This window comes from Engraulis encrasicolus, chromosome 2, assembly GCF_034702125.1.
Source record: "Engraulis encrasicolus isolate BLACKSEA-1 chromosome 2, IST_EnEncr_1.0, whole genome shotgun sequence".
NCBI classification, from domain to species: Eukaryota; Metazoa; Chordata; class Actinopteri; order Clupeiformes; family Engraulidae; genus Engraulis; species Engraulis encrasicolus.
The window spans coordinates 38,607,985-38,622,984 of record NC_085858.1 but is presented as its reverse complement, the minus strand read 5'-3'; the positions used below and the strand labels follow the sequence as shown (position 1 = coordinate 38,622,984).

The window sequence follows — 15,000 nt, the reverse complement described above, 5'->3', positions numbered from 1 at the left end:
AGAGCATGCACTATATTGTCAAAGACAATAAAGAAAATGCCACACACTCTGCTCCATGTTTTATTTTGAAGTGACGTTTCGGCTGTCTGTAAGTTTGAAGAAGGCCAGAGGGCTGAAATGTCACTTCAAAAACTAAAACATGTTCTTTCTTTTCTTTGACATTTGTAAGCACAAGACGCCAGCACCTTATTAGTGTTCAATGCCACTTTTTTGCAAGGCATGTGCTATACTACCATTAACTATTGTACAGCATGTGGGGGGTGGGGGGGGGGTGGGGTATGAAGACTTTAATGGTAGAGTCATTTTTAAAAAGTGAAAAGTGAAAGAAAGCCCATTGGGAAACTCCAACTCCCATTGTCATTGTGACACAGCACTCCACAGCACACAAGTGAACACTGCACACTGCACACAACGAAATTGCATTTATGCCTCACCCGTGCAAGGGGGCAGCCCTCAGTGGAGGATGGGAGAGAGCACTGGTTGATTACTCCCCCCACCAACCTGGCGGGTCGGGAGTCGAACCGGCAACCTCTGGGATGCAAGTCTGACGCCCTAACCGCTCACCCATGACTGCCCACATTTTGGTCTCTTATTTTCAGAAACTCCCGCACACAGTCACCATTTTGCGTTTTTCATTGTTTCAGTCTCAGGCCTACAAAATGTTGTGAATAAATGAAAACAGAAAATTGGTCAGTGTTTGGGTCCTAGACCTCACCTCAGTAAGGTGAGAGCTGATAGGCTGCTCGAGGTGCCAGGGCTCAGCATCGTGCCGTTTTATCCTTGTTAGCGTTCCCCACTTCCTGCCCTACCATGGTGAATCACCTCGCCTAGAGCTGTCTCTCCCTCTCTCTCTCTCCCTCTGTCTCTCTCTCCCTCTCTCTCTCTCTCACGCACGTATACACACACACACACACACATACACATGCAGTCGCAGGCACGCACACACACACACACACACACACACACACACACACACACACACACACACACACACACACACACACACACACACACACACACACACACACACACACACACACACACACACACACACACAGCCTGCAAACCTCTTCCTCTGCGAAGCCCCTTTACTTGGCGAGCTGGCAGTTTATGGTGTAGGAGGAGCTGGCCGTGGTGCTGAAACAGACTGCTCCCCTGTGGACACGGGAGTGCAGGGACTGCCAGAGTCCCCCCTACCCTACCCCCTGCCTGCCCACTGTCTGTCTGGGATATCCTGAAGACATGGTATGGTATGGAGGCATGGGGGTTGCTGGGCTGGCTGGAGGAAGGCGGTCCTTGTGAAAGCAGTCTGGCCAATCATTTAGAAGGGGACTGTGGATTGCAGAATTCCCATTGGATGAAGGAAAAGGGATGCTTTATGAGTCACTAGTGGATGCTGAATTCTCATTGGATAAAAATTGGCACCCTCTCTGTCTGTCTGTCTGTCTGTCTGTCTGTCTGTCTGTCTGTCTGTCTGTCTGTCTGTCTGTCTGTCTGTCTGTCTGTCTGTCTGTTTGTCTGTTTGGCCTTAGAAAGCTTAGGGGGTTGGGGGTTGTCTGCTGGGCCAATCGTTGGGATGGAACCACACCATACTAAATTCTCATTGGACAGCATCAGTCTGTCTGTATTGGCCAGCCATAGGTAGGAGTCATGCTGCAATCAGAGAAGTGGCCAGACATGTGAAGAGAGAAGGAAGTGTTTGGGACATCATTGAGTAATGAGATTGGGCCTGTAGTCAGTCTGTCCGTCAGTCAGTCTGTCTGCCATACAAGAGTGTGGAGGGCCACTGCTGCCAAGTTACTGCTGACAAAATAGTGTGGCATTGCATTTACAGAGATTAAATTACTCAATGTAATCATAATAAGTCAAAATCAGTTTTAGGAAAGGAGGTTGTAATACTCCACACTGCACTCAGATTATTATGGCACAGGAAGACATGCTTATAAGCCTTATGGGTTTGTTTTTATTTACATGTATTTATTTATATTTACATTTACATGTACATGTATTTAATCATGGTCTAAGAGGATGGTCACAGTCTACAGCTGAGGAAAACTGATCGACCAGCTGCGTCTGGAATCTGTATTTGCACCTGATATATAGGCTACTGTCTGTTCCAATACATTCAGAATATCTAAATAGTACATGGATAATTAAAGTAACAAAATGATGCATGTTTAATAGACGAGATTCGTGGAGTGCAGTAGAGGGAGAGAGGTGAGGGGTATACTGCACAAAATAAGATTATATGTTACATTACATTACATTACAATTAGCAGCCTGACGCCTTTGACCAAAGCGTCTTACAAGGAGGAAATTCATGCAAGTACAGACTAATGGGCAGAGATCTCAAAAGTAAAAGTAAAAGTAAAAAAAGAAACACAGTTTCCTTAACCACGGAAGTAACTTATCTGAGTAAACGGTAGACCTGTGTACTCGTCTTACGATCATCTAACTGTGCACTGGTTGGATCGAGTTTGTGGTGGGTCCTTGATAGGTTTTCAGTGTTTTTCAGTAATAACACAGTCTATCGATCCCATTAGGTACAATGGAGTAAATGGTGTAACAGCTATGTAATGTCATGTGCTAGTGTTGTAATTAAACCACAAAAGTACTTTTACTTTTGACACCTCTGCTAATGGGTCAGCGCAGCAGAGTACATTAGTACATGTAATTAGTAGCAGAATCTAGATGATAGAGACATCTAGGCGCAGTGTACAGTTGCAACACTGACAGCATTGTCCAACACTTGGTAATAGGAGAGGTAGCGTAAAATAATATGATACATTAAAAAGTGTTAAAAAAACCCAACAAATTTAGATCATAAACAAAAACAAATATAGCTGCAAGCAGCAATGCGGGGCCAAGCAGTAAACTTGCCAAAGTCGCCACGGCAACAGAAGGAACTGCAGCGGCCCCTTTGGCCCAAATATCGCCAATGTTGGGGTGCATTCCTTGGAGGGGAAAATGGGGAGAGAGACGGGGAGGGTCGGCAAAGGACCTGGGCTGGGAATCAAACCCGGGTGAGCCGCATGATAGACGAGTGCCCTACCGGTTGGCCATGGCAGGGCCTGTGCTGCCCTTGATTTATATTGAGTAACACATTTCCATTTCCTCTCAAATTAGTCTATAAAATATCAGCAAGTCATTTCTATACTTGAGAGGCTTGCTTTTAGCACAGCAATTATAATCCTCTGTGATCATTCTATTTAGTAAAATTGTTTATATGACATACAATATTATGGAAAAGAATCAGGAGCCTACTGAAAATAGATATGTCCTTGAAATCCTAAACATAAGAATCCTATAGGCTGCAATGCAATGTTGCCCAGCCTTTTGAGACTGTTCTGAGGAATTGGTGTACATAGAAGTAATGTGTGTGTGTGTGTGTGTGTGTGTGTGTGTGTGTGTGTGTGTGAGTGTGTGAAAGACAGAGGAGCCGAGAGAACAACAATGGTCTCTCTCTCTCTCTCTCTCTCTCTCTCTCTCCCTCCCTCCTTCCCTCTTTCTCCCTCTCCCCCTCCCTCTCCCTCTCCCTCTCCCTCTGTCTGTGTGTGTGGGGTGGGGGGTGGTGGGGTATGTGCAAGGGCTGGGGCAGTGGGGCTTTGGTTGACACTAGAGCAATAGAAGAACTACGCACACACCTAAGCTCTCGTCTCTTGTGTGTCCAGAGACCCCCTGCCGAGAATGGTGTCAGTGAACGTGCGCAGGTGCCGTTGGCAAAGGGGACAGAGAGATGAGAAAAATCCCTCCATTCTTTCCACAATTTTGAATGGCTGCTGTGAGCTGATAGTTTTCTCAATCGTTACGAAAATCCATACCTGGGTGCAACATAGTGTGAAGATGACCTGTGTACCAATATTTTGAAAATTGGGAGTACGGTTCAAAAGCTACAGGCAAAAATGTAGCTAAAATTTTGACCTGCTGGTGGCGCTACAGAGTTTGAGCTGGAGATCCGATTTTTTTTGTGGTAGGTCATGGGATGGACTACTATGTGTGTAAAAAATCCCAGCCTAATTTGACAAACGGTTGCTGAGATATGACCTCACTTCCTGTTTTGCCACTTTTACAACAATTTTGATTGGCTGTCACGGCTAAACGATAAAAGATATCCAATATTCCCTGAGACCCCATGTTTACCTCAGTCCAGAGATACTATATACCGAGTTTCGGGCAAATTGGTCAAACATTGCGGGAAAAATAGCATTTTTATTGAATTTCACAAAATTCTAATTTGCGGGAAAACTATACACGCAGGGTACAATATCATCACTAGTTCTCGGATTTTTCCTGGGCCAAGGATTCCAGGGATACAAAGTTTTTGAAAATTGGACCAGCGGTTCAAAAGTTACAAGCAGAAATGTACCTGCAACTTTGACCTGCTGGTGGCGCTAGAGCGTTGGGGCTGGGGACCTATAAATCACTGCGGGTAATGTTGATGCTGTCTCGAATATGTGTATCAATTTTCATAACTTTCCTATGTACGGTTCTATGGGCTGCCATAGACTTGCAGAGGGAGAAGAATTTTGACTGGAGTCAATGAGGGAACTAAAACACTAGGGGCCTTCGCCAGCTTCGCTGCTTGGCCCCTAAATAGGCAGTGTACAGTTGCAACACTGACAGCATTATATTAGATTAACACATACATCTGATCCATATGGGATGTTGTACACGTCTGCATGGACTTCACAGTCAGGAATTCACCCTAGTGGCTCTTTCCTATCTGCTGTGACCAGGACGTATAACATTATTACTTGAATTATTTTACCCTTTTTTATTTTATCCACAGTAGACTTCGCTGTAGACAAGACAGTGGATTGCCGTGCTGTGCATGCATGCGAGCATGCTGTTCACTGACAGCAGTCAGTTTTCTCAGTCCGGTAGCTGTCTAAAGCCTACACGCTTCAATAAATCACCATATGTGCTGAAATCTCAAAATATAGACACTATGATGTCAATGTAGATTTAGTGCATTGTCAATATCTAGACATTCCACAGTTACCAAAACCAATGCAACGATACAAACGCACCAATGCTTTGATAAAGTACAGTGAAGGTTTGAATGCTGTATGAGGAAAGTGAATGAAAGCCTGAAAGTAAATGTGTCCTGTATTTTCTAGCCATGCAGTGCCGTCCTAGTGACGTAACACCTCGAAGAGATTTGAAAGTCGATGATAATCTCGCTAGTATTTTCAGACCTGCCCGTCAGAATCAGTTTTCCGGCTTGGATGTCTGTCTAAACCCCCAGCGCCTCAATCCGTCACCATATGGGCATGGGTTCGCTCCCCATGCTCTGGCTCTGGCACTGGGTCGCACCTGGGCTCAGTCCCCCTTGTGCCATCTGTTTATACTAGTGAGGGGGGCATCATATATGTAGGATCATGCCTTCCTTGCATAGGATCACATCATCTTTGTACCAAGAGGGAATAAAGGAAGGGGGTACTAAGTACTTACTATCTCGGCTTGTACCCTTGTAACTACGAGAAGATTGGAATGAAAAAATCAGGAGTTTTCCCCTCAGAATCTTTGATTGGAGCTGATGGAATGCTCTATGCTTCCTCTGTTAAACTTCAATATCATGTAGTGCAGTGCAATATAATTTAGCATTTTGGGCATTAGAGGCAAGGTATGGGAAGTGTGTGAACATAGAAACTGAGAAAAATGACTTTACAATGGTACTACGGATCATTCCCATGTATTACTCCTATAATAGTGGAGGTTCTTTCATTAACTTCCTCAGTAGGAAGAAGTGGGATACTGCTGCAAGATTAAGAAGGTGTTGAAGTCCGTTTCCAGTGTAACGTATATGTAACTCAGACCTCAAAATCAGCTGAACATGTCATTGGTATGGTCATTGGAAATCAGAGGGAACTTGGTATATACATGGGTTCACCATGTTCATAAACACGGTGTTGTGAGGAGGGGCAAGACACTGGCAGCCAACCACGTGAGCAAATTTTTGGACCGACAGCGGTTTCCAACAAGAAGAGGTTGAGTTGTGCGCAGCTAGAGTTAAGCAGCCAGGAGAAAACAAAAATTTAGAACCCATGTATAGAATGTTGTCTTCCTGTTACCAAGGTTACATATTTACTACCGGTATATACTGTACGTATCACCCTGAAGATAAACTTCAGAAATAGCATGACTGTGCTGAAATAGACGGACAAATAGAGAAACAAATACCCCGGGCATGCCTGATGGAGAGGAAACGAGCTACTGTTCATGGTTTGATGTGAATTATCACATGATGTGAAGAGCATAGTCATCATTGTGACCTATTTAACGCCTCTGTGGGGGAAAAAAACGAACATGAACAAGAGTGATTAGCTGAATGCTTGTGTCATTGCCACACATATTACTGACAAAATGATTGCTGTGTTGTTGATACCAGTAGCACTGGTATTTCTTTCCTTCTCTCTCTCCTATTTCTTGTCTTTCTTTCTTTCTTTCTTTCTTTCTTTCTTTCTTTCTTTCTTTCTTTCTTTCTTTCTTTCTTTCTTTCTTTCTTTCTTTCTTTCTTTCTTTCTTTCTTTCTCAGTCATTTAAAACTATTGCATTCCTTTTCACTCCCCTGATTTATCTGCTATCTGTTCTTTTTACTTCTCCATCCCTTCTGTCCTCTCTCTGCCCCCCCCCCCCCACCCCCCCCATCTTTGGCGCCCCCTCCATCTCTCCCTTTCTTATCCTCCCTATTTGGCTGTTTCTCTTACTCTGCTTCCTTTCCCTCTCCCCTCCTCTCTTTCTTCACTCTACCCTTCTATCTTCTACCTTCTATCTTCTTCTTCCCCCTCGGTCCTCAATTTCCTATCTATGCCCTCTTTCTCCGTTTCCCAACATTCACATCCTCCTCTCCTCCTCCTCTTTCTCTCACTGTGTCCCTCCTTCTCGGTGACTCCTTCTCCCTTTCCACCTTCTCCCTCTGCTCTTCTTTTCTCTCTATCTCCCCCACTCTCCCTCTCTTTCCCCCTGTCTCGCTCCTCCCACTCTCCTGCTTGCACTCTCTCCTATTTTTTCTTGTTCCTCCTCCCTCCCTCATACTATCATTCATCTCTCTCCATTTCCCTCCCTTCTCATCCCTCAATCCTCTCTCTTCTCCCTGCCCCATCTCTCCTCTCCCTCTTGCTATCTCTCATCCCTCCTTCTCCCTCTTTTGCCTTTTCTCTCTCTCATCATCTCTCCCTCCCTCTCCTTCCTCCTCTGTCTCCCTCTCCCCCCTCTCTCACTTCTCTTCATTCTCTCCCTCTCTCCCTTCTCTTAATTTTCCCCATATCTCGCCTCTCCTCTCCCTTCTCTCCATCTCTCCTCCTCTCCCACTGTCTCCCTTCTCTTTCTCTCCACCTCTCCCCCTTCTCTCCATCTCTCTCTCTGCCTCCCCCAGGAGTTGAGTGATGGACTCCCTGTTCAGCGGTCGTCTGAGTCTGCTGGGCAGCGTGGAGGGTGGTCTCCGCGAGGAGGGCGGCTGTGGGATGGGCTGGCCCGCCTCGCTGGCCCCCCTCTCGGACGACATGTACCCCCCCACCTCGCAGTTCGCCCTGGCCGCCGCCTACCACGACATCAAGACACGGCTCGCCAGCCTGGAGCGCGAGAACATCACCATCAAGCACAAGCTGAAGAACTATGAGGTTGAGGTATGAACAGCCAATCAGATCACATCATTTAGGCTACATTCTAGAACCCCCACAGTGAATAACTAAGGAATAAGAAGTTAAACAGCTGCCTGGAATAAGATTAGAGATGGGTTTTATGGCTCTTTGACAGGATTCGGATCATAGTGGTTCGTTCTTTCCAAAGAGCCGTTTAAAAACTCGTCCTCCTTCCAAAGGCTGTTTCTGCCACTCTCTGAGGCAGATACTTATGCTTTTTCCCCAAATTGAAGTACTCACGTGAAGGTCCCGTGCTTAAAACAACTGAAAAATGTATGGAAAAACTGTACAGTGGCTCCCCCGGCTGTTTTTTGGTTCCCTTCGTTCACTTCTAGGAGCCGTTCAAAAGAATCGATTCGTTCACGGACATCACAACACTAAATAAGATAACTTCACCAACTTGCACAAACTCAAGAACTATGAGGTCAAGTTGAGAATGTCTGCTCAAATCGGATTGTTATTTTAGAAACCTACTGTGAGAGTAACAGCCTGGACCATGAGAACATCACCATGGAGCTCTGAAGGTCGAGGCCAGAACGTTATATGGCTAAGATTGTCCGAAAAAATGTAGGTCACTTTTTATTGCTTGAGGAGGCCTCAATTAAGATCTTGCTAAACAATTTTGTGTTAACGTTTGCTTGCTACAAATAAGCGAAGAATAAAAAAAATGTAACACTTGAAACTGAAGTATGAGTGTGAACCATTTTCTCTACTTTTGAACAGTGTGGATTGACACCATCATCAGGAGAGTTTGATGTCTCGGGACAAGGAAACCCCAAAGACTCGCTGCCGTAGTTAATAGTGGGGTTTCTGGAATGAGCTTGAAATGGAGAAATCAATTTGTGACACTTCTAAATTTGACATTTTATTTTTGCTCTGACCTCTCCCTCACTTCACCCCTCTGTATTTTGTCTGTCTCTCTCTCACTCTCTCTCTTTAGCCCTACATCTCACAGATAAACTCACCTGACCTCATCCTCATCCTCTCTAGGACTTTGTCCTCTTCTCCTCTCTTCTACTTTCCGTTCTCTCGCTTGTCTTTCTTGGCCTCTCTTTATGATTCTCTTCTCTTCTCTTCTCTTCTCTTCTCTTCTCTTCTCTTCTCTTCTCTTCTCTTCTCTTCTCTTCTCTTCTCTTCTCTTCTGCTCTTTTGACAGCTCTTCTTTTGTATTTCTCTCTCTTCTCTTCTTTAGCTCGCAACAATTCTATTCTATTCTATTCTATTCTATTCTATTCTATTCTATTCTATGTCAGATCCTCTGTTTGTACATTATAAATTATACATTTCATTACATTTGCTGTGAATTTCTGCAGCATCACCACATCACATTCCCCATCGATTTTTCCCTCTCTCTCTCCCCTGTCTCTCTCTCTCTGCTCCTGTCTCTCTCTGCAGTTCCCCATGATCAGTGAGTTTGTGGAGGAGAGAAGCTCCTGTTTCTCCTGTGACCCCAAAGAGTCTAGCCTCATGCTGACGGACCACAGCAGTCTTCAGCAGAAGATCAACTCCCTCACACAGGAGGTAAAAACCTACATGACAGTGAACGTGTGAAAGCCCACCTGGGAAACTCCAACTCCCATTGTCGTTGTGACACAGCACTCCACAGCACACAAGTGTTCAGTGCACACTGCACACAACGAAATAGCATTTTTTGCCTCACCCGTGCAAGGGAGCAGCCCCCAATGGCGCCCCAAGGGAGCAGTGCGGCGGGACCTCAGGGTACCTCAGTCATGGAGGAGGATGGGGGAGAGCATAACGGCCCTACCATGGCGCTAACTGTAGGGCACTCGTCTACTACACTGCCGACCAGGGTTCAATTCCGGCTCGGGTCCTTTGCCGACCCATCCCCGTCCCTCTCTCCCAACTGTCTTCCTGTCACAATCGTCACTGTCCTATCTCATAAAAACTAATACGCCGCCCCCCCCCGCCCCACACAAAAAAACCCCAAAAAACTGCATAGCACAAATCATCCCTCACCCATGATGTAGCTATGTTGAAAGCACCAGACCAACAAACTCCCTCACCCAAGAGCCAGCCACTGTGTGTTGAAAATGCCCCCATCCAGGAGGTACCGTAGCTACTGTATGTCCAAACTAGATCAACTACGGATACCTCACTCATAAGGTAGCTACCTCATGTTTCAAAAACTATATCCATTCCCTCTTACAGGAGTTGTCTACTAACAAACCACATTATCAACTCAGATACTGAGTGAGTGGTACATTCAAATCACTTAATGTACGCCATCAGAAAGGAAATATTGGCCACCACATAATAAAATGAATTGTCACCACTAGACGTAGCCATTCTCAAAGCACTAAATAAATCAACTCTCTCAAATGAAAGGCATTCGAATCGCCTCCACCACACAAAAGACTTTCTGTCAAACATGATATAGTACGTAGCCACTGCAATGACACAATTTGTGGATTCCAATATGTGGACTTCCGTCCTCCCTTGCTCACTTGCCTGCTTGTGACCTCATGATGATGTCACTGACGACATAAAATGAATTCAATATCTTGCAAAAGCACAATTCTAATGTCATTTTCTCATTTGCAATTGGGATGGAGAATGAAAAACTGTCCTCTAGAAGTCGTTGTGGCCAGGCTAACAGCTGAGAAACTTTATTGGCGGGGCCAGGAGGAGGGGGCGAGGCCACAAGCACAAGTGGAGGATGGGAGTGTGCATATTGGAATGCACAAGGAAATACTCACACATAGGGCTGCGTACCGAATTTCGGTCCGGTCCTGGCACCGACCGAAAAGCCACATAGTATCGAATATCAAAACAAAACAAAAAAACGGTGCCTTATTTCGATACCTTTTGTGCGTTTCAACAGTCTCTGTGTCAATAGTAAATCTGTGAACCAATAGCCAAGTAGTCAGGTGAAATTGTCATTTGTGATTGGCTTCGAAGGACCTGGGTGGGCGGGACGAGCAGGAGATATTTCATTCATTCAAAAAGTACTAGCGTTTATTTACTCGAACAGCTGACAGTTGGTGAGAATATGTTGTAGGCTAACTTAGTTGTATCTAGTTGCAGTTAGTTGTAGTTGCAGTTGTAGCTAGTTGCAGCCCTGATAGACTTGCTGAGATCTAACGTGTGGTTAAACTTTGCTCGTGTGACTGGACGCAAATAGAGCCAGATGCTCCATTTGTGACAAAGCTGTCCCTGCGAAAGACGGTGTTCTGTCGAGATGTGTTGCCTCGTCGAGATGAGCGACCGGTCGCCCTATTCGATAGTGGTGTTCTATCGATTTGCGATGCCTCATCTAAATGAGCGACATTGGTTTTCCGCGGAAGGCGTTTCAATCGGTCCACGTAGGACTGTTTTAACAACCCATACTTTGTTTATTTCACGGACAGGGGTGTGCAATCGTTCGTGCGGCTGCTGACAACTAAAACACAGTGAGCCTCTCGTTTAAGCAAGTTAAGAAACGTGCCATATGAAAGAGACTGAGTTGAGTTTGCGCAAATACTGGAGAAAGTGTTTGGGATCAGGGCCTGACTACGGGTTGTTTAATGCAGTCATTTGCTGTTGGTTTGGTTTCAATGCGACGTGGGCTCGCAAGGCAAATTGCCACATGAAATCATGTGCTATGGGGATTAAAAAAGCGCGGTTTAGATATTCCCAGATAACAGATAGCGTAGCCTATTGTGGCTTTGTTTTGGTAGATGTCTGTCTTTTAATGACCGGAATCATATTTTCATAACATCCCCACCAGTGCATTTCTTATTACCATGTTCAGGCATTTTACAATGCAGTCGATTCAAATTATTGAGTGAAAAGGGTGGAGGGAGCATTTGACAGCTCAATCAGAGGTGGCGATTTTTTCCATTTTGCAATGAGAACGCCTCCTCTGCATAAATAGTCTTTTCTGATCGATGTTACAATGTTCGAGGCTGAGTGTGTGAGCGATTACGGTTAGGCAACAAAGTTGCAAATGTTCGAGGCCACGCTATTTCGCAGATTTTCCAATGATCTGCTGGATGATCCACGCAATTTCCCGTTTTCCCCCCAGGGGATATATCGTAACTTTCAGTCCATGACAGTCGGTGGACAGGCTACAGGCTAACTAGACTATGGATGACTGGTGGTAACCTCGGAGGACATAGGCTACAGTTTGAGTCACTAAAGTTGACAGTCTCAGGGGATCCTATATGGTAACTTGCGGTCTCACAATTCGATGGGCAATCACCCGCGAAAACCACCGCGAGGGTGTGCGCATGCGTGCGCATGCTCAGTAGCGAAGAGAATCACATCTCGACGGGTCGCTCATATAGACAGGACAACGGCAACACGACTAAACATTAACGCACCAAATCAAGGCTAAGAGCCGAAAGCTGCGCTGAAATTTTCAAGCCATGGACGAATGGACATTAAAAATATTATTGTTTGAAATGAATTTGTATTTGTTAGTAAGTGTTTCTTGAACTCTATAGAAGATTAGGCCTATATGCGCTGCTGCCCTGTTTGTCTCTTCAGGCAGTGCCTGGCGCGGGCGCGGCTCAATCAGCAGAGTCCTGTTCAGTTGACGTTGAGGCTGTGTTGTGCTGAGGTGTTAATTTTGAAACATGTTCAACAACCCTTTTGTCCAACGAAGACGTGTGTGTTTGTGTTGTCATGATAATAGTGGTAGTACTACCGTCGCGCCAATCTTCCTCTGATGCTGTCGTTTTAAACCTCCTTGAGTGTGCACTCTCCTCTCCACTTGTGCACGGCTACTGTAGTTTTGATAAGAATCAATGTGTGGGCGATCGCTAAGGGGTTTAATAAAGTGCGGAGATTTGAAACTTGTTCCCGCGGAGGGCAACGCTAAAAGACCCACTCGACATCCCTTCCATGCGATGCGTTAAGATAGCGTCTCCCAGACATCCCAAGTTCCAAAAACGTATTACAGGGAGCTGCTTATCAACCCCGGACACCCCGACCAACACATTTGCAAATTAGTGTTACATTGTTTGTCAATGCCCTTTCTGTCGTCCAGTCTGTATATAACTGCCTGCTTTTTTTTACCCAGGACATTTGCAGGGCGCCCTACGAAGTGCACGTAATCTATTTGAAGTATCCCACGCATGACGCACGAGTCATTATCTTCCTCTTTCCCGCATCGGCAATTGAAAAAACGCGAACTTGCATAGTCTAAAATCAGGAATGCTTTATCTGACTTGCGGGCATCGGAGAGCCACTATCAAATAGCAGGTAGACTTATTGGACTTTCATTGGTCTTCCCACTACCTGCTGGTCTTCCCAATCTGCAGGTTATGTATGAGTCAAGCGGTCAGGTTAAGGAGAGCGTGTAGCTACGCGAATGCAAATAATACGCAGCAGCTTCTAGAGAGAGAGAGAGAGAGAGAGAGAGAGAGAGAGAGAGAGAGAGAGAGAGAGAGAGAGAGAGAGAGAGAGAGAGCAACCTGCACCTGGAAGTGTGTGTGTGTCTAATGCTCTTTTGCTCTATGATGTTGAAATTACTAAATAATTTACATGGCTGATTTGGGTTTTGGTGGAAAATTAGTAACAACGTGAATATTTGCTGCAATAGGCTATCTAGTAATAATTTGTGAAATAACAATAGCCCTAGTAGCCTAGGTTTGCCTAGTGATTATGACAATAGTGGCTACATAGCAATTGAAGTAGGCTACTCATTCATTGCTGAGCTAACTGTCATCCAACTTTACCCCTGCCTACTTACTCAACACCTTGGCTTCTTAGAAATCCTATCCTCATAATGGAGATTAACTTCAAAACAACAGGTATCGAAAAACGGTATCGAAAAGCACCGGTATCGAAACCAAAGTATCGAAATTGGCACCGTATCGAAAAAAACTAAACGATACCCAGCCCTACTCACACCTACACATAATCCACTCCATCAAGCTTGGTATGACACGGGGCATAGCAGGGGGGAGCAGGAGATAGCTCCCTCAATAACGCAAAATCAACTCTATCACACAGGATAAATCGATAAACCACATGCATGACACCAAATCAAATCTGTCACACAGAGGACAGCTGCCCCTATAATATAACATAACGGTAACACTTTGTTTTAGGGTTACATCTATAAGCACTAATACATGCAATGTGCATGTATAAGTAACTTGTAAGGCTTGTACTAAGCAAAATCAAACATTTGTTAAACATGAATTTGCAAATATCTTGTTCAAGCACAATAAGGGATTTATTACCAATGTAACCTTAGTAAGGACCTAGTAAGCCTTAGTTTTCGCGTATTACATGCTTTACAATTTACTTATGCAGGCATTACGTAACATTGTATGTATTAATGCTAATAGATGTAACCCTAAAATAAAGTGTTACCAACATAACACCACCTTCCAACACCTCATACCAAGTTGCCTGTTTGACTAACATATCCGTCCTCATAGCATTGGTCTGTGGCTGTTTTCTCTGCCTGTCCACAGCTCCAGAAGAGCAAGGAGCGAGAGGAGAGACTTGAAGATGTCATCCAGGCCTACGAGAAGATCCATCTGGAAAAGAGTAACGTGCAGAGAGACCTGGACAAGATGGTGAGACGCACACACAGCGCCCCCTGTTGAGCACACCTGCAAACACCACAACGCAAACACCCCTCTAGAACAGTGGTTCTTAACCTGGGGTGTGGGCACCCCCTGGGGGTGCGCCAGAGATTTCAGGGGGTGTGCAGAATTTTGTTTGTGTTGAGGTTGTGACCAGTGAACATTATAATTAGGTCAAATCAAAACCAAATTAAAACCTGTTTTGGTCCCCATGTCAAGACATTAAGGTATTGATTAATGTCTCAAGCAAAAATCATTGTAATTAATCACTTTTTCAGTTTTTAGAACCTATACACATATAGAGGTTTGGATTGGGGGTGCTCGGCTTGTCTTGGGCACAGGTAAAGGGGTGCTTTGAGAAAAAAAGGTTAAGCACTACTGCTTCAGAAGAATCTAGAGGTCACACATGGATACAGATTCTCTTATCACCTGGTGTCACCCGGTCGCTATATTTCTCAAGTCTTGGGTATAATATATTGCAGCCAGACAAGGTGGCAAATCCATCTCCTCCCACTCGACTGACGAGCAAGTGAAAAACAGGGAGAGTGTGTTGACATTTATATACCTTAAGATTGTTTTGACATCTGTCAAAGGCAGTTTCACAGTATGTTCCTGTTCTTTTACCGTTTATGTTGGGGACATTTTGTTGGTGTTGAAATGCCATAGATTTGATTATCTCAGACACAGTTACACTCTCTGGGAAAGTGGCATCCAAGCAGATTAAGAAATACAATGCCTCCATTATAATTTTAGATTTTGACTTTGGATTTCATACTATTTATACACAATATGGTGGTGATACAGTATTTGAGAAT

General features: G+C 44.7%; 1 protein-coding gene across 1 annotated transcript in view; it reads left to right on the top strand.

Annotated features, from left to right (window-relative positions):
- LOC134464397 (TANK-binding kinase 1-binding protein 1-like) overlaps window positions 1-15,000 on the top strand; it is a 49,345-nt gene that overhangs the window by 18,197 nt on the left and 16,148 nt on the right. Inside the window, exons 2-4 of the mRNA XM_063217852.1 lie at window positions 7,379-7,628; window positions 9,039-9,164; window positions 14,072-14,176. Coding sequence (XP_063073922.1) covers window positions 7,389-7,628; window positions 9,039-9,164; window positions 14,072-14,176 — 471 coding nt within the window. The 5' untranslated portion in view covers window positions 7,379-7,388. The remainder of the gene's footprint in view (window positions 1-7,378; window positions 7,629-9,038; window positions 9,165-14,071; window positions 14,177-15,000) is intronic.